The 23,324-nt window shown below is 45.2% G+C and overlaps 1 protein-coding gene and 1 pseudogene across 2 annotated transcripts in view; both read left to right on the top strand.

The window, feature by feature from the left end:
* Positions 1-4,757: 4,757 nt before the first annotated feature.
* LOC101041401 (T-complex protein 1 subunit beta pseudogene) lies at positions 4,758-6,680 on the top strand (annotated as a pseudogene). Its single transcript, XR_012513182.1, has one exon. The product of XR_012513182.1 is annotated as a T-complex protein 1 subunit beta pseudogene (transcript).
* Positions 6,681-11,852: 5,172 nt separating this feature from the next.
* Positions 11,853-23,324, top strand: part of LAMA1 (laminin subunit alpha 1) — a 180,642-nt gene continuing 169,170 nt past the window's right edge. Inside the window, exon 1 of the mRNA XM_003924833.4 lies at positions 11,853-12,001. Coding sequence (XP_003924882.1) covers positions 11,929-12,001 — 73 coding nt within the window. The 5' untranslated portion in view covers positions 11,853-11,928. The remainder of the gene's footprint in view (positions 12,002-23,324) is intronic.

The raw sequence follows: 23,324 nt of genomic DNA, 5'->3' as shown, positions 1-23,324 counted from the left end.
AAGAAAGACGAAAGTTTAGTGGTGTGTGGATATAAGGAAGAATTGAAAAAACAAGATGGTGCTGAGGCTCACATAACCCCCGCCTTAAATAAAAGTCTAAGATGGTGATGGTGATTTGCCAAGCCACAGAGGGAGGTAGTCAGAGTGGGAGGCGTGTCCTAGGGATAAGGTCACCTTGTGCAAATTGGATATTCTTCTTCTTCTCTCTTTTTTTTTTTTTTTTTTTTTGAAACAGAGTTTCTCTCTGTTACCCAGGCTGGAGTGCAGTGGCATGATCTTGGCTCACTGCAACCTCTGCCTCCCAGGTTCAAGAGATTCTCCTGCCTCAGCCTCCTGAGTAGCTGGGAGTACAGGTACATATCACCACCTCTGGCTAAATTTTGTATTTTTAGTAGAGATGGTGTTTTGCCACTTTAGTCAAGCTGGTCTTGAACTCCTGATCTCAAGTGATCCACCCGCTTCAGCCTCCCAAAGTCCTGGGATTACAGGCATGAGCCACCATGCCTGGCCTGGATATTCTTCTGCTAAGCACAGAGCCATGGGAGGCGAGCCTCAGAAAGTGTGAGGAGAAGTGGTTAGATCATTCCACAGATGTTCTGTATAACAGAGAAGCTAGGAAATTTCTATTAAAAATGTTCTCTAAGAACTGCTGTCAAAGGTAAAGACCTAAATCGAATGGGAATAATTGTTTTCATTTAACAAGCAAATGTGAGGCTTCTGATATTAATCATTTTACTCATGTGGTTCTATACTCTTGCAAACAAGAGTAACGGGGTTTTGAAGAGTAAAAATTTCCCTGACACTGAAGCAGATATACAACAATGTCTGAGGCAAAGAAAAGCCATGGATACCCAGAACAACAACAATTTTGTGAGAAATATTGAAATGAGAACGTAATATCTAAATCAAAATTATTTGAAAGTTAAGAAATTTAGAATTAGAAAGAGGCATTCTATTCAGGACTAGAACATACTCAGGATAAGATTCAGCTTTTTTTGTTTTGTTTTGTTTTGAGATGGAGTCTTGCTCTGTCACCAGGCTGGAGTGCATTGGCACGATCTCAGCTCATTGCAATCTCTGCCTCCCAGGTTCAAGCGATTCTCCTGCTGCAGGCTTCCATGTAGCTGGAACTATAGACGCGTGTCACCATGCCCAGTTAATTTTTGTATTTTTAGTAGAGACAGGGTTTCACCATGTTGGCCAGGATGTTATCAATCTCTTGACCTTGAGGTCCGCCCTCCTCAGCCTCCCAAAGTGCTGGGATTACAGGCATGAGTCACCTGACCCGGCAATCCTTCCTCAGTTTTGAGGGAGGATTTGTTTTCTTTTCTTCTGGAGTTGACTCCTGTGGAGTAGCTACTTTATTATTTAAGTTTAATACATTTCTTTTTTTTTATTTTAAAATATATAATCTGGCTGGGCATGGTGGCTCACGCCTATAATCCCAGCACTTTGGGAGGCTGAGGTGGGCGGATCACGAGGTCAGGAGATTGAGACCATCTGGGTCAACATGGTGAAACCCCATCTCTACCAAAAATACAAAAATTAGCAGGGTGTGGTGACACGTGCCTGTAGTCCCAGCTGCTAGGGAGGCTGGGGTAGGAGAACTGCTTGAACCTGGAGGCAGAGGTTGCAGTGAGCTGAGATAGTGCCATTGCACTCCAGCCTGGACAACTAGAGCAAAACTCTGTCTCAAAAAAAAAAAAAAAAAATATATATATATATATATATACACACATATATGTATATATGTGTGTGTGTGTGTATATTTTATATTATATATATTTTTTATATACATACACACATATATATAATCTGTTGGGAAGCCAATTACTTTTGTTAGCTGCATAAAGGAAGAGCCTGGTTATTCAGGTTATAGGATAGTCTAGGTTGCCTTTATAAAGGACTCTATAATACAACGGCTTAAATCAAATACTATTTTATCTCTTTCAGCCATTAGGCAGTCTAGGCAGCCAGATGGCTCTTTTTCATACAGTTATTAACTTTCATCTCATCTCGTGGCTTCTCCATCCTCCAGAAGTGGTCTTCATTGTGGGGTTAAAGGAGCGTGGCAGAACAGCATCCGAGTTGAAGGTGAAAGGGGACACACCCTGTGTCTGGAGCAAGGAGGTCATGTTTGGTGGCAGGGCCTCAAGTTTTACATCTCACCTCTGCTCATGTCCTGTTGACCTGAACCTAGTCAGAGCCTGTGATGGACCACATGTTTAGCTTCCCCCCAAATTCATGTGTTCAAGCCCTTTTCCCCAGTGTGCCTGTATTTGGAAATGGGGCCTCTGAGAAAGTAATTAAGGTTAAATGAGATCATAAGAGTGGGGCTCTGATCCAATAGGATTTGTGTTCTTATAAGAAGAGACACTCGCCGGGCGCGGTGGCTCAAGCCTGTAATCCCAGCACTTTGGGAGGCTGAGGCGGGTGGATCACGAGGTCGAGAGATCGAGACCATCCTGGTCAACATAGTGAAACCCCGTCTCTACTAAAGGTGCAAAAAATTAGCTGGGCATGGTGGCGTGTGCCTGTAATCCCAGCTACTTAGGAGGCTGAGGCAGGAGAATTGCCTGAACCCAGGAGGCGGAGGTTGTGGTGAGCCGAGATCGCGCCATTGCACTCCAGCCTGGGTAACAAGAGCGAAACTCCGTCTCAAAAAAAAAAAAAAAAAAAGAAGAGACACTCATGAAAGCTTGCTCTTTATCTCCACCATGTGAGGTCACAGTGAGAAGGCGGCTGCCTGCAAGCCAGGAAGAGAGCCCTCATCAGAAAGCGAATGCTGCCAGACCTTGATCTGGGACTTCCAGCCTCCAGAACTACAGAAATAAGTTTCTGTTGTTTAAGCCTCCCAGCCTGTGATATTTTGTTACAGCAACCTGGGCAGACTAATACAGATTTAAACCCAGCTTTGAAGGAGGCTGGCAATGCAGTGCCCACCTGGGTGACTTAGTGGGTGACTAAGGGCTCAGAAGGAGAGGAACCTGGATTTCGGGAAGCAACTGTCAGTCTGTCACCTAGGGCTATGAACAGAGTCCTGCGTATCACTTTATAGCCTCTTTGTCCAAATGGTTCCCAGAGTTTACGGCACTTCTTGCACAAAAACCAAAGCTTATAAACCTCATGAATAGCCGGGCGCGGTGGCTCAAGCCTGTAATCCCAGCACTTTGGGAGGCCGAGGCGGGTGGATCACGAGGTCAAGAGATGGAGACCATCCTGGTCAACATGGTGAAACCCCGTCTCTACCAAAAATACAACAATTAGCTGGGCATGGTGGCACGTGCCTGTAATCCCAGCTACTCAGGAGGCTGAGGCAGGAGAATTGCCTGAACCCAGGAGGTGGAGGTTGCAGTGAGCCGAGATTGCGCCATTGCACTCCAGCCTGGGTAACAAGAACGAAACTCCATCTCAAAAAAAAAAAAAACCTCATGAATAGCCATTTCGTCCCTCCCCAGACCCCAGGTTCTCTGCTGCTGTCCTCTGAGACCTCTATTCCTCCTTCTCTTTTTTCCAGTATTTTAGATAATTTATTCTCTTCCTTCTGCTTTTTATTACAGGCACAAATGGAATCTTCAGGCTCTACTTCAGTGTTAATATAGATACTTATTTTCCACCCTAACTTCATCTCCACTTGCTTCCTGGGACATAGTCTTTGTCTAATGTATTAGTTCCCTACTGCTACTGTAACAAATTATCACACACTCCTTGACCATAAAACAATACACATTTATTATCTTATAGTTCCGGAATTCCAAAGTCCAAAATGAGTTTCACTTGGGCAAACTCAAGGTGTCCTTACAGCTGGTTCTTTCTGGAGGCTCTAGGGGAAGATCTGTGTCCTCGCCTTCCCAGGATCCAGATCTGTGTCTTCACCTGCCCACATTCCAGGTCTCATCATCCCCACCCCCATGTTCAAAACCAGCAATGGCTGGTTGAGTCCTCACATTGAATCACTGAGTCTTTCTCTCCTAGTCTCTCTTTCATTTATAAAGACTTCTGTTGATGACATTGGTCTGCTGGTGAATCCTGGATAATCTCCCCATCTTAAGATCTTATTTAATCACATTTGCAAAGGGCCTTTGTCAGGTAATATAACATATTTCCAGGTTCCAGCCACTAGGACATGGGGCATGCACCTTGAGGGGCCATTTTTGCCGTCCATCTCTAATTTGCCTTCATTGACTGCTAGTCCTTCCAATCCTCACCCTGGCCTAAGGTTAAGGGTCTCAACCACCTTATTTCTAGCCGTGAGACATTAAGGAGCCTTTCCTATGGTCAGCCCCTCAAGACTCTGACACCATAACCAATTCTAGGAACTGACCTCTTGCCTCTATCCTTGTAACCAAGCCCCTAGCTTTACGCTGCTGTTTCCTGCCTGGGTCCTGGTGTGATGTTCCTGTGTCCAACTCCCTACCTTGTATCTCAGTTCCTTTAGAACTAAGAGGCAGCTGGCTGGGCACAGTGGCTCACACCTGTAATCCCAGCACTTTGGGAGGCCAAGGCGGGCGGATCACGAGGTCAGGAGACTGAGACCATTCTGGCCAACATAGTGAAATCCCGTCTCTACTAAAAATACAAAACTTAGCTGGGCATAGTGGCACAAGCCTACAATCCCAGCTGCTTGGGAGGCTGAGGCAGGAGAATCACTTGAACTAGGGAGTCAGAGATTGCAGTGAGCCGAGATCATGCCACTGCCATCCAGCCTGGCGACATTGCATGAGACTCTGCCTAAAATAAAAAAGAACTGATCTGTCGGCTCCTGAGCACGAGTTGGGAAGGGATCCACTTGTGTGTGGAATCCCTCGGAACCATGGCGTCCCTTTCTCTTACACCTGTTAACATCTTCAAGGCAGGAGCTGATGAAGAGAGAGCAGAGACAGCTCATCTGTCTTCTTTTATTGGTGCCATCGCCATTGGAGACTTGGTAAAGAGCACCTTGGGACCCAAAGGCATGAACAAAATTCTTCTAAGCAGTGGACGAGATGCCTCTCTTATGGTAACCAATGATGGTGCCACTATTCTGAAAAACATTGGTGTTGACAATCCAGCAGCTAAAGTTTTAGTTGATATGTCAAGGGTTCAAGATGATGAAGTTGGTGATGGCACTACCTCTGTTACCGTTTTAGCAGCAGAATTATTAAGGGAAGCAGAATCTTTAATTGCAAAAAAGATTCATCCACAGACCATCATAGCGGGTTGGAGAGAAGCCACAAAGGCTGCAAGAGAGGCTCTGTTGAGTTCTGCAGTCGATCATGGTTCCGATGAAGTTAAATTTTGTCAAGATTTAATGAATATTGGGGGCACGACATTATCCTCAAAACTTCTTACTCATCACAAAGACCACTTTACGAAATTAGCTGTAGAAGCTGTTCTCAGACTGAAAGGCTCTGGCAACCTGGAGGCAATTCATATTATCAAGAAGCTAGGAGGAAGTTTGGCAGATTCCTATTTAGATGAAGGCTTTCTGTTGGATAAAAAAATTGGAGTAAATCAACCAAAACGAATTGAAGATGCTAAAATTCTTATTGCAAATACTGGTATGGATACAGACAAGATAAAGATATTTGGTTCCCGGGTAAGAGTTGATTCTACAGCAAAGGTTGCAGAAATAGAACATGCGGAAAAGGAAAAAATGAAGGAGAAAGTTGAACGTATTCTTAAGCATGGAATAAATTGCTTCATTAACAGGCAGTTAATTTATAATTATCCCGAACAGCTCTTTGGTGCTGCTGGTGTCATGGCTATTGAGCATGCAGATTTTGCAGGTGTGGAACGCCTAGCTCTTGTCACAGGTGGTGAAATTGCCTCTACCTTTGATCACCCAGAATTGGTAAAGCTTGGAAGTTGCAAACTTATTGAGGAAGTCATGATTGGAGAAGACAAACTCATTCACTTTTCTGGGGTTGCCCTTGGTGAGGCTTGTACCATTGTTTCACGTGGTGCCACTCAACAAATTTTGGATGAAGCTGAAAGATCTTTGCATGACGCTCTTTGTGTTCTTGCACAAACTGTAAAGGACTCTAGAACAGTTTATGGAGGAGGCTGTTCGGAGATGTTGATGGCTCATGCTGTGACCCAGCTTGCCAATAGAACAACAGGCAAAGAAGCTGTTGCAATGGAGTCTTACGCTAAAGCACTGAGAATGTTGCCAACCATCATAGCTGACAATGCAGGCTATGACAGTGCAGACCTAGTGGCACAGCTCAGAGCTGCTCACAGTGAAGGCAATACCACTGCTGGACTGGATATGAGGGAAGGCACCATTGGAGATATGGCTTTCCTGGGTATAACAGAAAGTTTTCAAGTAAAGCGTCAAGTTCTTCTAAGTGCAGCTGAAGCAGCAGAAGTGATTCTGTGTGTGGACAACATCATCAAAGCGGCACCCAGGAAACGTGTCCCTGATCGCCACCCGTGTTAAGCACTTCCATGTGCTGTTGATCTCTGGACCAATTTCTAGCAAAGTTGTGTTTGAAAGATAGCCTCTTAAAGAAGACAGTGCAATCTGTTTATCGGTGCCCATTATATCCTTAAGTTTGCACATTTAGCTGACCTTCTCTTTTAACATGGGTCTAATTTATTTGCCACATAATTTTCCATACAAATCAGTTGATTTAAAAGTTCATTTCTCATACTGTGCATTAAAATAAAAATTTGAACAGTTAAAAAAAAAAAAAGAACTAAGAGGCAGCCTTGCTTGTACCAACTCTCCAGAGAAGCAGTCCTGTCCTGTCCTGTATTCTGGGCACCATGGCTGGATGCTGGGTGTCAGGATATGGGAAAAACACTTGCCAGGCTGGGCTTCTTCATATGGCCTGTGACCATGCTCCTCTGAATGTGGCTCCCACAGCCTGCTCCACCCCCAATGACCAGAACCTGGTTGGTCTACTTGCAGGAACAGGTTGGTCTAGCTGTGTTTCTGAAACTTTGCTTCACATTAGAATTTCCTGGAGACCATTAGAAATACCTAGACATCCAAGCTGTACCTCATACCAACTGAATCACAATCGTTGGGGGTGGAAACCAGCATCAATATTGTTTAAATTCTTCCACTGATTTCAATTTTCAGACAAGATGGAGAACAAACAAGCCAGCAAGCTAAGTGCTGCCCAAAATGTGCTCTGCCTGTCCGCAGCATTGGTGTCTTGGGGAGCTTGTTAGAAATGCAGGAACTCAGGCCTCCAACCCAGAGCTACTGAATTAGAATTTGATTTCAACAGAATCTCTGAAGGGAATTGAAAGCTCCCATTTATCTAATCCCAATCTGTGTGAGCCCTGGTTTTGAAAATGGTCATAATCAAGCCTTTTTTTTTTCTAACGTTAAAAAACATAATAGTTATTAGTGAAATTACTGAAATAAGAATTCAGACCCCAGCACTTTGGAAGGCTGAGGTGGGCAGGTCACTTGAGCTCAGGAGTTCAAGATCAGCTTGGGCAACAGGGTAAAACCCAGCTCTGCAAAAACAAACAAACAAACAAACAAACTGAAAGAAGAAGAAGTAAATAATAATAATAATAAGGTTAGCCGAATGTGGCTGTGTGCGCCCGCAGTCCCAATTACTCAGGAGGCCGAGGTGGGTGACCATGGAGCTTAGGAGGCTGAGGCTGCAGTGAGCCAACATCATGCCACTGCATTCCGGCCTAGGTGACAGAATGGGACCCTGTGTCTCAAAAAAAGAAAAAAAGAGAAAAAGGAATTCATCTTTATTGATCATTTGGCATGTGCTAGGCAGACTGCTGGCGACTTCCATACATTGGCTCATTTAATGCTTAAAATAAGCCTTCTTAGCAAAACCTTCCCAAACTGCCCAATCAGCACCCGGTCCTTGCATTCTTTATCTTAATAACCAGATATTTCCTTGATAGCACTTATTAAACTTATGATTATTTTTTCTTTTTTCTGCCTTAACCATCAGACTGCATGCTCCACATGGTTGGGAAATGTCATATGTCTTTCTCATTTCATGGTATATCCTTAGCACTGGCACTTAGCAGCCACTTAAAACATGTTTATTGAATGAAAGAAGTAGGCACTATTGCTATCTCTATTTTACAGATGAGGAACTTGCCCAAGATGTCGCTGCTAGTAAGCGTGGGGGAAGAATGTGAACCATCACTAAGCCAGGCCTGAGCTTTTCTTGACTATCTACAATACCCATAACCCTACTCACCTTCTGACCACCTCAACACAACTGTTTACTTCTATATGTTGTTTCTTCATTCCTTGTTTGTATATGTGCTTTTTTTTTTTTTTTTTTTTTTTTCTGAGACGGAGTTTCGCTCTTGTTGCCCAGGCTGGAGTGTAATGACACGATCTTGGCTCACCACAGTCTCTGCTTCCTGGGTTCAAGTGATTCTCCTGTCTCAGCTGGGATTACAGGCATGCACCACCACGCCTAGCTAATTTTGTATTTTTAGTAGAGTTGGGGTTTCTCCATGTTGGTCAGGTCTTGAACTCCTGACCTCAGGTGATCCGCTGGCTTTGGCCTCCCAATGTGCTGAGATTACAGCCATGAGGCATCACACCCGGCCCCATGTGCTTATTTTCTATGTATAATTGCAATCAGAATGTTCATGTTATTTGGAATTTTGCTTTTCTTACTTAACATATGAGTTTTTTTAATTGTAAAAGTTTCATAATTTAAAAATAGCTACATAATAGCCTATCACATTGATTTATAAATTACTTAACCATTTTAACTATTGCTTGGCATTTAGGCATTTTCAATTGTTCATTATTTATAGGTGACTTTGAAGCAAGCATCTTTTTGTGTCTAGTTGAGTTGAAATTTTACTTTCTCACAAAACATGAACATTCTTGTTATAATGATTTTCAGCTTGAACAAGCCAGCCCTGCAGTTTCATGATGCTCTAGGTAATTTAGGTATTTTCCAAGCATGCTAAAGATTGGAAAAATTTGTACCGCAGGGCTTTAAAAGATGTGTAGAATTATGACATTTTGACTGCTGCATTTTATCCAAGTTTGTTCTGAATTCTTCTTTAGTTGAAATCTTTCTATTTCTGAGCAGTGATGAGTAATGCCAATTTGCAAATTTGATGCTTCCTATTCACTCCTCAGATGTGCTGACCACTTGCCTCCCTTGAAATTACACATGTGAGATACCTGCTTGTAGTTCAAAGATAAGTTTCCACTGAACTCCAGCCTAAATTTCTAGGAACCCAAGATATGGGGAGTCCCAGGGTATGGGGACACCCCTTGTGATTCCTCCAGTTTGCTTTTGATCAACATCCTCTGTGATTTCAGAGTGGTGTTGTAAAGGGCTATGGACTAGAAACCAGACCTGGGGTCTAGCTCTAGACCAGACCTTTGCTGACAGGAGAACTCACTTCCTTATCTCTTGGCAAGCATTTCAGAGCTGTGAGGATCCCAAAAGATAATCTGTATGAATGCCAGATCTTAAGACACACTGAAATATACATATCTAATGTGTAAAGGTGTGTGTAGTTACTTCAGTGCAGAAATGCTTATAATTCTGCATTTTATTAGCTATGTGCCTAATGCTATAATACTTGATCATTTATTAAGTACTAAATTTACTTATTTAATAATTAAGTACTTAGTAACAATAGTTAAGAACATCTGCATTTTAAATTTAGTATTGTACTGAGTACTCAGGGAACTATATTGCATCCTTTTTAAAGGGTCAAACTATCCTTTTGTTCAGTACTTCCATGATTTTAAAAAATTAATAGATCGTGGCCAGGCGCGGTGGCTCTCGCCTGTAATCCCAGCACTCTGGGAGGCCGAGGTGGGCGGATCACGAGGTCAGGAGGCTGAGGCATGAGAATTGCTTGAACCGGGACCCCGAAGGCAGGGGCTGCAGTAAGCCAAGGTCGCGCCACTGCACTCCAGCCTGGGATACAGAGCAAGACTCTGTCTCCAAATTTAAAAAAAACAAAACAAAAAAAAAACAAAAAAAAACCTGCCAAGTGTGTGCCTATGCAACAATCTTGCATGTTCATCACATGTACCCCAAAACCTAAAATGCAATTAAAAAAATTAATAGATCGCTAATTATTTTTTAAATTTTTTTATTTTTTTGAGACGGAGTTTCGCTCTTGTTACCCAGGCTGGAGTGCAATGGCGCGATCTCGGCTCACCGCAACCTCCGCCTCCTGGGTTCAGGCAATTCTCCTGCCTCAGCCTCCTGAGTAGCTGGGATTACAGGCACGCGCCACCATGCCCAGCTAATTTTTTATATTTTTAGTAGAGACGGGGTTTCACTATGTTGACCAGGATGGTCTCGATCTCTTGACCTCGTGATCCACCCGCCTGGGCCTCCCAAAGTGCTGGGATTACAGGCGTGAGCCACTGCGCCCGGCTAGTTCGCTAAGTATTATAACTTTATATTCTACTTGTTAGATGTGTAAGGAAGTGTCCTCAGAAAAACAGGAACTGATAAGAGCTGTCAAATGAATTCACACAAGTGAGAGAGAAAAAAAAAAGAAAATGAGATCGTGGGATGATAACGAGACATTGTCCCCGTATGTTTATATTGAGAAAATATGAAATTTGCAAAATGTTATGAATACTTTTTTGGGGGACAGAGTTTCACTCTGTTGCCCAGGCTGGAGTGCAGCGGTGCCATCTCAGCTCACAGTAACCTCCGCCCTCCGGGTTCAAGCTCTTCTCCTGTCTCAGCCTCCCAAGTAACTGCCACTGCAAACGCGGGTCACCACGCCCGGCTAATTTTTTTTTTTTTTTTTTGAGACGGAGTTTTGCTCTTGTTACCCAGGCTGGAGTGCAATGGCGCGATCTCGGCTCACCGCAACCTCTGCCTCCTGGGTTCAGGCAATTCTCCTGCCTCAGCCTCCTGAGTAGCTGGGATTACAGGCACGCGCCACCGTGCCCAGCTAATTTTTTGTATTTTTAGTAGAGACGGGGTTTCACCATGTTGACCAGGATGGTCTCAGTCTCTCGACCTCGTGATCCACCCGCCTCGGCCTCCCAAAGTACTGGGATTACAGGCTTGAGCCACCGCGCCCGGCCAGATGAGGTTTCATCATGTTAGCCGGGCTGGTTTCCAATTCCTGACCTCTGGTGATCCACCCGCCTCAGCCTCCCAAAGTGGTGGAATTACAGGCCTGAACCACTGCGCCCAGCCGATACTTTTGATAGGAAAAAAAGAAGAAATTAAAAATTCTTTAACCAGGACCATACATAGTAAAAACAAACAAACAAACAAAAACAAAACAAAACAAAACAAAACAAAAACAACAACAAAAAAGAACAAAGCAGTTGAAATCGCGTGTCAGGAGCACGTCCTCTTTCTCTAGCGAAAAGCGTATCTAATGATAATAATTAAGTCCAAGTGACCTTTCTTGCTTTCCTTAGGCAAACAAAGTGGGGAACAAGTTGCAACTCATTTTCAGAAAAAATCCTCAAGTCTTCTGCCCACGCGGAGAGGGCGGCGGGTCCGCCGAGACCGGGTGGCGTCCCGAGGGGTCGCTTTTCGCCCAGCTCCCAGCAGGAGCTCGAGGGTCGGTCCCAGGGACTGCAGGGCCGCGGCGAGGCGGGCAGGGTCAGCAGGGCACATACTTTCTCGCAATCCACCCTCCCGGGCCACCGCAGCCCAGTTTCTCCTCCCCTCAGCCCACCTTCTCCGCCCAACCCCTACTCGAAGCCTGGCGGCGGCCGCGGTCACCCTGGCCTCCCAGACCTGGGGGCCGCTAGCGCTGGGTCCCCGCGGCCAAGCTGAGCACCCCCGGGGAGGGGTCTGGGCAGCCGAGCCTGGCCGGGGCGGGGCGGGACGCCGCCGGGGGGTGTGTCCGAGGGCGGCTGGCGGGAGGGGCGGCAGGGACGCCAGGGGCAGCGCGGCCGGGGCAGGGCAGACTCGCGTCCCGCGGAGCCTTCCAAGCAGGAGCGCGGCTTTCTCTCCGGACCCACGGAGCGGCGGCGGCGGCAACATGCACTGCGGCGGCGCGTGGGGCGCGCTCCTGGCCTCGCTGCTGTGGGTCGCCGCGCGGTGCCAGCAAAGAGGTGAGCCCGGCCTGGGTCCCTGCGTCCTTGAGTCCCGGTCCCCGGCAGGCAGGCGGGCGGGGGCGGCTGCGGACAAAGCCTGGCGTGTTGGGGCTGCTGGAGTCCGGGCGCGCATCTTGGACCGCCTCGCCTCAGACTGGGGGCTTCGGACACGTGGATCTCCCGCGCTGGCCGGGGAGGGCGTGATGGGGGGTGGTTTCAGTGCCTGGGCTGCGCGGCAGCGGGTGGCGGGGCTGCTGGCGGGAGCCGGGAATGAATGGGGAAGGAGCTCTCCTGAGTCGCCCTCATTGTCCGACTGCGCTAGCTGGGTCGCCGCAGCGGGGGAAGATCGGACTCCTCTGGGCCACTCGCAGCCGGGCGGGCTAGCAGGGAGAGATGCGGAGAGAAATGCGCCCCTCGCCAGCCGTCCCGGGGAGGGGACCCGCAGGCAGTGTCCGGGAGCCACGAATGCACCTTCTTGACCCGGGCGCGCTCTTTGTGCTATAGGCGAAGTGTCCAGACCCGCTCATTACCCGCGCAGGTTTGACCGTGGGCGCGCCCGGGCGAGGGACCGGCGGAGAAGGGGGCACCTTGTTTGAACGTTACACCGATTGAGAACAGAAATTCAAAGCTAGTGTTCCGTTTCTGTCCTTGCGGCGGCGGGGGAGGGGGTGAGGGGGTGGAGAAGAGAGAGAGGGAGAGGATTCTTTTCCCTTTCGGGGGACTTTCCCAGTCCCCACGACACCTCCAGAGTTAAGTCTTCGCAGAGTGGCTTCGTGTTGGCTACGCAGCCACAAATATTTGTTGAAAACATCTTAAAGTGTGCAACACATGACAAAGGGCGTATTCCCACAAATACGAACTTCATCAAAAAACAAAACAAAACAAAACAAAACAACAACAACAAAAAAACTACAGGTCAAAAGTAGTGGGCAGAATTCGCAATGCCCTCGTGGGAAACGTGTGTTTGGGCATTGTGCTGAGTTGTGAGCTCTGCAGAAACGCGACCATCTCATTCATTCAAGCATTCATGATGGAAGCACTGGACCGGAGCTGGAAACGCAGCTTTGAATAGCTGCGAGTCTGCTGAGCGGAGCCCGGCTGGGAGCAAGGGAATTTACATAGTTATCAGCCAGAAGAAAGGAGCCTTTCGGGAGGGAGAGGAGCCTTTGACTCTGCTAGCGGACTCGTGTCTATCAGGCTGCTGAAAGTGAACAGGTCCCGGTTTCCCACAGAGTAGAGAAAGAGCAGCTTGCCTCAGCTTATTGTTCCCCGAAATGGAAAGTCTTAGACTGAGGAGATGCCCTGAGGGTTGTCCTGGCCCCTCCAGGCTCCGCACTTGGTTATGAATGGTGTTTGGAGAAAGTGGAACCTCACGGGGCTTTCCTGCTTTGAGATGTTGCGGAAAACCTCCCAGGGCAGGAGCCCTTGAATGTTTCCGTTTTTGCCTTCCGCACCCCACCAACCCTCACCCTTCCTAACTAGTATCCTTGAGGGAGTTTTGATTTATTTTTATTTATTTACTTATTTTTTTTTTTTGAGACGGAGAGTCACTCTGTCGCCCAGGCTGGAGTGCAGTGGCGCCAGCGCGGCTCACTGCAAACTCCGCCTCCCGGGTTCAAGCGATTCTCCTGCCTCAGCCTCCTGAGTAGCTGGAACTACAGGCGCCTGTCGCCATGCCCGGCTAATTTTTTTTTTTTTTTTTTTTTTTTTTTTTTTTTTTTTGAGACGGAGTTTCGCTCTTGTTATCCAGGCTGGAGTGCAGTGGCGCGATCTCGGCTCACCGCAACCTCCGCCTCCTGGGTTCAGGCAATTCTCCTGCCTCAGCCTCCTAAGTAGCTGGGATTACAGGCACGCACCACCATGCCCAGCTATTTTTTTTTTTTTTTTTTTTTTTTTGTATTTTTAGTAGAGACGGGGTTTCACCATGTTGACCAAGATGGTCTCGATCTCTTGACCTTGTGATCCACCCGCCTCGGCCTCCCAAAGTGCTGGGATTACAGGCTTGAGCCACCGCGCCTGGCCTTTTTTTTTTTTTTTTTTTTTTTTTTAAGTATTTTTAGTAGAGACCGGGTTTCATCATATTGGCCAGACTGGTCTCTAACTCCTGACCTGGTGATTCACCGGCCTCAGCCTCCCAAAGTGCTGGGATTAACGGCGTGAGCCACCGCGCGCGGCCTGATTTTTTTTTTTTTTTTTTAAAGAAAGATTTTGTGCCCCATGAATAGCATGGATTACTAGTAAAGGTGTGTGTTTTGGTGGTAATACAATAATCCTGACTTGCAAATCACCTGCAAGTTAGCTATCTAGCGCTTACCTTTTGTGTAACTTATCATTTTCAATTAACGTTCAGATTGTTAGAAGTTCCCCATCATTTTTGCAGCCTCTCTGAGTTACCCTACGACTCACAGTCTATGACCTGATGGCTCACTTTCTTTCGAAATATAACCTGTTTCAAGTGAGCTCCTCCTACGTATTGAATAGGAGGTATTGTGTTAAATTAAATAACGTGTTAAATTCATAGCTGGCAATCACATAAAATTATATTTGCTGCACCACTTCTGTTTGAAACCATCCCCCTTATTTTCTAAACAAAATAGACAATTCTAAGTATAGAAAAAAAATCTATGAGTAAAGGAAAATTCACTTCATTCTCATATATGACAGTATTCAAGTTTTGCAAGTATGTAATCCACAGTAAATTATGCATGCCTGAATTGATTTTGAAGGTGCATTTTTCTTTTCTGTTGCTGTATTCTCTAACTAAGGAACCGTGAAAGATATTGATTGTAGCAATTGGAAACAAGTGTATGTGTAATAGAAGCATCATTGCCCATCTCCTGTGTAGCCTGGACTTCAGCCCATTCCTTTTTTCCCTCTTCTTTTGCAGACATTAAATAGAAAGCCTACATCTGTAGTTAATCTAGTGTGATTGAGAATTCAGATATAACAAGATTAGAATAAATAACATACACTGATCTTTAGTGACTTGTGCCACTCTTAGAATTGCACTGCTTTATAAATTCGTATCATAAAATGTTTCTGGGACCATTTATTTCAAAGTAATGATCCTTGAAACACTGTACCATTTTATATTAATTCATTCATAAAATCCTACGGACATTCATTTTCATGTAGAATAAATTGTCGTGGGGAAATAACACAAGCACTATCTTTAAGCTTCAGGTGTTTAATTCTCTGGCTTTACTAGCTGTGGTAAATTGGGCACATAACCTGTGTTTTAGTTACACCATCTGTAAAATGGGAATTATAATAGTGCCTATCTGGAAGGGATGTTAATGATTAAACGAAATAATGTGAGAAAAGTTATTAGACCTCAACAAGCATGCTTACCTATGTTCATCATTATTACTATTTTATAAACAACTAATATTTTTAAGCTATAATTCGCCAAAAAGCATGGTTGTTTAGAAATTTGGCATCTGGATTTGGAATCAAATAGTCTTGGGCTCAAATGCCAGACTTGTCACTTTGATTAGCCACAGCCAAGGCTAAGTTGCTTAACTTCTCTGAATGTCCCCTTACTAGCTATAAAGTGGATGGCATTGATATGGTTAAATAATAGCTGAAGAATATTAGCACAGTGTGGGGCGTGTCATAGGCATTCACTGCCCGATGGTTATTACTGTTATGCCTATTGTACATGCTTATCATCCTCGACAGCCTCTCTCTTTCATTGCTGAAATCCATTTGGTCATTAAGACTTGTTGATTTTGCCTCCTGAAAATCTGTTCAGTTTCTCTCCCATTTTTTATTCCCTCTGCTGGCTAGGCTTAGGAATTGTTTGTTTTTCACAGGAAATGGTGTGACAGTACACTCAGCAGGCCAGCAGCCTCACCTCTTCCCCGCTCCTTAACCGAGCCATCGCTGACATGTTTCTAGAATCACCATTTAGATGATCACTCCTGCTCTTGTTTAAAATCCTTTCCATTTCTCACCATTTCTTTATCAAATTACTTAATGTTCCCCAGTGTGGCTGACTTTCCTTCCTTTGTGTTCAAGCAGGTGTTCTTCTTTGGTGTGCCCTTTCGTTCCACCATCCGTCTCCTGGGCCCACCCCATGGGTTTAGATTGATGTGCCCCAAACCCCTCACTTTATAAGAGGCACACAATGACAATATTCTGCTGCATCACATCGTGGGTAAAGCCAGGAGGCTGGGACCCCAGCTGGCCTGCTGTCTCAGAGCTGAGAAGCATTATCTGGTACACACCTGCACCTATTTGTAGCTAACCAGTGTTTCCTGGCACATGTGCTATTAAGTGCTGGACACGTCTTTCATCTGGGTTCTAAAGAACCCTGGAAGACCTTCCCAGCCTCTCTCTGCTGAAGTATTTGTTAGACCCCTTCCCTGGATTCCCAGAGCTTTCCCTGCTCAATGCTTTTGTCTTGTCAATAATTGGCTTGCTTATCTGTCTCACCTTCTCGCTCAGGCTTCTCAAGGGCAGGGACTGCTTTATTCATATCTGTTGATTGTTTTGCAGTGTTTCTAGCAGCTAGTAGCCACTTCTCATTGTTGAACTAAGCTGAAATGAATATTTTTATTTAGGAATTAACTTTAAAAGTATTTTGAATATATAATCTACATTTATGTTACAAAATGGAACAGGTACTCTAGGGTATGTAGAAAAAAAGTTAAGACATTGTCACCCTCTTTTGAGGTAACCATTGCCTTTAGTTTTTTGGGTAAGCTTCTAAAGGTGTTTCTTCAGGTAACTTTTATTTATTTATTAATATTTATTTTTTCTTTGAGATGGAATCTCACTCTGTCACTGAGGCTGGAGTGCAGTGGCATGATCTCGGCTCACTGCAACCTCACCTCCTGGGTTCAAGCGATTCTCCTGCCTCAGCCTCTCGAGCAGATGGGACTACAGGCGCCTGCCACCATGCCTGGCTAATTTTTGTATTTTTAGTAGAGATGGGGTTTCACCGTGTTGATCAGGCTGGATAGTCTCGAACTCCTGACCTCAAGTGGTCCACCTGCCGTGGCCTCCCAAAGTGCTGGGATTACAGACATGAGCCACTGAGCCCGGCTCAGGTAACTTTTCAAAGCAAGCTACATCATAAAACTTACTACTTCCCTAATAGTGTAAGAGGGGCGCTAGTGATTTTCTGACAAAACATGGATACATGGAACAGTATCCCTCTCTCCACTGCCCTCTGCTCATACTAACTTCTTCACTGGACCTTGTGCAGGATATTAACACATCACTTAGTAAATGTATATACTTGCAAACTTTTGACCTTGCAACTTGTCCTTCCAAGCAGGTCTTTGACAGAAAAGTATTATTAGAGCAGTGTTTCCTAGATCTTTTGGGGTTTAAAATATTGATTGATTTCATGCTGTTGTACTACTTCTAAAAGTATTGTTTACCATAGCATTAATAAGCTATTTTTAAGCCATAGAGAATTTTAAAAAATATATTTTAGAACTTTATCATTTATGATAGAGGAGTTTGAGAATAATTTTATTAAACGTTAAGGATAAGTTAATATATTGACCAATAAGTATGACTTATTACTGGAACGCTATGGTAGGTACAGAAAAACTTTATTTAAAAAAAAATTACTATATTTTTTTTTGAGACAGAGTCTCACTCTGTCACCCAGGCTGGAGTGCAGTAGTGTGATCTTTGCTCACTGCAACCTCCGCCTCCTGGGTTCAAGTGATTCTCCTGCCTCAGCCTTCCGAGAAGCTGGGACTACAGGCACATGTCACCACGCCTGGCTAATTTTTTGTATTTTTAGTAGAGATGAGGTTTCACCCTGTTAGCCAGGATGGTCTCAATCTCTTGACCTCAGGATCCACCCATCTTGGCCTCCCAAAGTGCTGGGATTATAGGCATAAGCCACCGTGCCCAGCTAAAAAAAAATTTCTAATGCATAAGCCTATATGTTGAATATAAAAATTAATTGATAGCAGCTGGACAGAACTCTGGAACTTAGACCTAAGTTGACGTTTTTCATCACATTCCTCGGAAATGTTTGGATGAAGAAGATAAACTATCATCTCCTAAGAATGATGTATGTAGGTTATTTACAAGTTTGCAAATAATTATTTTACCTTTTTTATTTCTGAATAACTAATATGCATCCATGGGCAATTGAATAAACCAAGGCATTGCAAAATTAATGAGGAGAAAAAACGCTTCATAGAAGTAATTTAGTTACGGTCATGAACTTTGATTCTGTTGGAACATGTCTATCAGGGAGCTGTTTCAGCATAAAATACCACACGATAGCTGGGTTCATTGTATTTTCATGTCCTTTATACTGGGGGTGACAGTCAGTGCCCAGAGTAACCATTTGATAATAAATAGCCAGAATCTTCCCACTTGTGTCTTTGTTTTCTCAAGGCTGGCTCCTTTCCTTGGGTTAACTTGTTCCTAGTCTTGCTTGGGGGCAAGAGACAGACAATGGAGGCAGTGAGAATCCAAATCAGCTTGGTGAATAACGTTCTTGCCTAGGTAAGCATTTATCTGGAAGTGTTCATTCAGAAATGGTGGCGGAGAAACAACCCGAAATCAGCAGTGTGATTTCAGTGGGTGTGCACATTTTTTTTTTTTTTAATCAGCCATTTGAAGTTTGAATCTTTTCATTCCAGAAGTTATCTTTGAAGTCTGATCTGCTGGCCCAGCAGGCAGTATGACTGACATTCTTGTGCCAGAGAGCCTCCTGTATAGCTGGTGGGAATGTCAATTTCAGATCCATGTGTATTTATGGAAAGTGCCATCTTTTCTCATTCCCGAAAGTATTTCCTGCATCTTGTTCCATTGCTCCATAATTTCCTGCCAGAACCTCTGGAAATTATGTGTCTCTGACCATAGCAGTGTTAAAGAAGATCATTCAATTTAGCAGATCATTTTTAGTTAAAAGAGAACAATTAGAGGGGGGGAAAAAACCCTTGCACCACAGTGTTGATTATGATACGCCATTCTTTTTTCTTTTGTTTTTCCTTTGATATGGAGTCTTACTCTGTTGCCTAAGCTGGAGTGCAGTGGCTCAATCTCGGCTCACTGCAACTTCTGCCTCCCGGGTTCAAGCGATTTGCCGGCCTCAGCCTCCTGAGTAGCTGGGATTATAGGTGCCTACTACCATGCGAGGGTAATCTTTATATTATTAATAGATATGGGGTTTTGCCATGTTGGCCAGGATGATCTTGAAGTCCTGGTCTCAAAGTGATCCTCCTGCCTCAGCCTCCCAAAGTTCTGAGATTACAGGTGTGAGCCACCATGCCCAGCCTACACCACACATTTAGATGTCTTCCAGCCTTATGGTAATGACAGAATTTTACCCACAACAAGTGGAATCTTGTTATCTCTAGCCCAAGACAAGGAATTTGTTCCTTCTCCTGATGGCTGCCATCCCTCTATCTGCTGTTCTTGGGATTCTTTCAGTTACCTAGTTTTCAGCTTCCTTTTCTGATTTTTTTTTTCTGTACCCCCTTATCCAAATTGTCTTCCTGAATTTTGTTTCTTTCCTTGAAAAACTTCCTGTTTTTTTGTTTCAGTTTCTCTCTGTTAGCACTGCAAATGCTCACCAGCTATAGTGTAACTGACGGCTCTTACTGGGTCTCTGATGCTAGCCCGCGTCCTTTTGTTTAATCTAGTCCTGCACTACAGTTAGAGAAACCTCGCCAAAATACTGCCTTCATAATGTGCTCCCTCAGCTCCTGCCCACCTGCTGCAGCCCTCCGTGATCCCTCCAAGTTTAGTCACAGCTACCCTGCCCTTCTCCACACCTTTCTGTAGCTGAACTATTAGCTTCTGTTTTCAGGGATCTCCTTCCTGTGTAACTACACGTGGTATATTGACTTGCAGCTGTGTGACTTTGTTCCATGACTCCCTCACCTGAAATGTACTCCCGTTTCCCACCTAAAATCTAACCCGACCACTCATACACAGGCTGCAACATACCAACCCTAGGAGAGCCTCAATGTGATGGCCTGTTTCCACTGTCTCACTTTTGGGTTGTATTTTGTGATAAATTGGGGTTCCCAGCCAGCCAGAGTTGCCCTCTGGTCCTCTTTTGAATGGCATGGAGAATGCCATGAGCCAATATCAAAAAGAAGGGACATTTCTGTTTCAAAGATCAAAACCTTCGCTTCCAGCATTTCTTTGAATTACGAAAACAATTCCAGGGTGGTTCTAGTGTTAAAACCTGGGTCATTAGTAGTGGGAAGGCAGTAACACTGAGAAATTCCCCACAGGTAGTCAGGTTGCCTGAGCAACCATAAGGCCAGTCCTGGACTCTGGATAACAACCCCAGCCCTGGCTCCTCTCTGGGTAGGAGGTCCTTCAGCCTCTTAGATTTTGTTCCATCCAATCAAATGGATTGCAGTTCATTTCATCTGGGTAGGAACCAAAATCTGTGTTTCAAAAAACCTTTTCTCATATTGTATCCAGAGGTACAAGGGCCTTTTCAGTTGGTCTTCAAGCAGACCTTTTGGGTTTCTGGCTTAAATAGTTGTTTCCAGAACTCTTCCTGACACTGCTTGCTTTCTATCCCTGCAGCTGTGTCCTGTGGTGGGCTAGCACTCTTTCCCCACCCCTCAAAATCCACAGTCTGTCTTCTCAGCCCTTTTATCTGAATCTCCAACTCTGTCATTTCTACCTTTGCTTTTTTTTTTTTTTTTGAGACAGAGTCCCCCACTGTTGCCCAGGCTGTAGTACAGTGGCACGATCTCAGCTCACTGCAACCTCCGCCTCCTGGGTTCAAGCAATTCTACTGCCTCAGCCTCCGGAGTAGCTGGGGCTACAGGTGTGTGCCACCAACCCAGCTAATTTTTTTTTTACTTTCAGTGGAGACGGGGTTTCACCATGTTGGCCAGGATGGTCTCGATCTCTTGACCTCATGATCTGTCCTCCTCGGCCTCCCAAAGTGCTGGGATTACAGGTGTGAGCCACTGCATCTGGCCTCTACCTTTGCTTTCGTACAAAATAAGTTTTTCCAACTCTTCAGCACTTCACCCCTGGCTTCCGGGGCACACTTTTGTTCCTTCTAGGAGTTTGGAGTGGGAAGGATTGGAGATCATGCATCCATATGTGAATGTTTTTGGAAACTCCCAGCGTTTTGCTTTAAAAGGGAGTTAGAATTTTTTTTTCCTCTGAGATGGAGCCTTGCTATGTCACCCAGGTTGGAGTGCAGTGGCACAATCTTGACTCTAACGTCTGCCTACCGGGTTCAAGCAATTCTCTTGCCTCAGCTTCCTGAGTAGCTGGGAGTGGCCTGCCACCACAGCCACCTAATTTTTGTATTTTTAGTAGAGACAGGGTTTCACCATGATGGCAGCCTGTTCTTGGACTCCTGACCTCAAGTGATCGGCCTGCTTCAGCCTCCCAAAGTGGTGGAATTACAGATGTGAGCCACTGTGCCCAGCTGGGAGTTAGCATTGATTGATTGACTGATTGATTGAGAGTCTTGCTCTGTCACCCAGACTGGAATCCTGGAGTACCGTGGCATGATCTCAGCTCACTGCAACCTCCACCTCCCTGGTTCAAGTGATTCTTCTGCTTTAGCCTCCCAAGTAGCTGGGACTAAAGGCACATGCCACCACAGCTGGCTAATTTTTGTACATTTAGTAGAGACAGGGTTTCACTGTGTTGGCCAGGCTTGTCTGGAACTCCTGACTTTGTGATCCGCCTGCCTTAGCCTCCCAAAGTGCTGGAATTACAGGCGTGAGCCAGCTCGACTGGTCGGAAGTTAGTATTTTAAAGAGTTAACACCTCGTTGGAGAGGAGAATAGTATTTCCTGGTAGGATTATTGTCATCTGTATTCAGTTTTTAAAACTTTTTTCATGCACTTGCTCATTCACGTGTTCACTTATTCATCCATGCATTGAAGACATGTTGGGACCTCCCCTCTTCCAGGCCCTGGGTCAAGGATGCTCAGAGGTAATGTGTCTGGAGAACCCTGTCAGCCGCCTTCCTCGCTGTGAATCCACAGCACTTCTTGACATTCTTGGGGTATTTGCTTTTGAAGTCCAAGGAACTGAAAAGTACATGTATCAAAAGGAATTTTCTCCATAAGAAATGATGACCAAGGAAGGAGGTAAGGAGTTAAAGTCACAGGAGTGGACATTGCCATCTATGTTCTGCTTGCTCATGTTCATGTAAGTTAGGAGTGGAATGACTAGGCCAGGTCTTGGGCAGAGGAAGGCGGGGGAGGAGGGGCAGAGGTGTGCAGCACTCACTGGCTGCATTGTTGGAGGAACAGGGTCAGCTTCTACACCAGATGCCACTGTTGGTGAATGGCTGTTTCCCTTAGGCTTCCTTTTCTCCATGGAGAACTCAGAGTCATCTGCTTGGCCAGCCCTTCTGTTTCTGTCAGAAGAGCAGACTCAAACAGTGACACAGAAGTTCCCTCTCTGGGCTGCACATTAAATTTCAATAATACCAATACCCAGGGCTTACCCCCAGGGATTATATGTCCTGTCTGGGATGGGGGTCCTATCATTTGCATTTTTAAAACACTTTTGGCCAGGCATGGTGGCTCATGCCTGTAATCCCAGCACTTTGGGAGGCTGAGACAGGCACATCATGAGGTCAAGAGATCAAGCCCATCCTGGCCAACATGGTGAAACCCTGTCCCTACTAAAAATACAAAAATTACCTGGGCATGGTGGTGCGTGCCTGTAGACCCAGCTACTGAGGAGGCTGAGTCAAGAGAATTGCTTGAACCTGGGAGGCAGAGGTTGCAGTGATCCAAGATCGCCCCACTGCACTCCAGCCTGGTGACTGGTGATAAAGCAAGACTCTGTGTCATTAAAAAAAAAAAAAAAAAAAAAAAAGCTTCCCAGTTGATTCCACTGCACAACCAGGGTTGAGAACGACTCAGTTAATATTATAAACTTTGTTGATGAATGTAGCTTACGCAGCAATGCAAGGAGGCAAGATCTGCAACCACCCCTCTTTTGTCTGTAGGGTGCAAGTTGTCGCATTGATCCCATCTTGCCTGCTGCAGACCACAGGCTAGCTCTCTGTACATAACAGATGTGGGAATACTCAGGCCCCAACTGACTCTCCTCACTTCATGTCTGTTTGCGGATATTCCCACAGCTCTGTGAAGTGGGGATAAGATAACAGCACCCACACACCTCAGAGCTGTGAGCAACCTCTGCACTTAGATGGAGCCCACGTCGGATCAGCGAAGTGGCTCAGGGAAAGCCAGTTTCTTCTGTGTCCTCATTGTCCCTTGTATAGTGTTTTTCACTCGGAAAGTTCTCATTTGATGCTTCACTGTCGTGCTCCTGTTTAAATGGGCTTCCCCACAGTTTAGTCTTGCTTTGCTGACTTGCTCATTCACCAAGACCCTTCTTTCTTTGA

Source organism: Saimiri boliviensis, chromosome 13, assembly GCF_048565385.1.
Source record: "Saimiri boliviensis isolate mSaiBol1 chromosome 13, mSaiBol1.pri, whole genome shotgun sequence".
Lineage (NCBI taxonomy): Eukaryota > Metazoa > Chordata > Mammalia > Primates > Cebidae > Saimiri > Saimiri boliviensis.
This window is presented reverse-complemented; position numbering and strand designations above follow the sequence as displayed.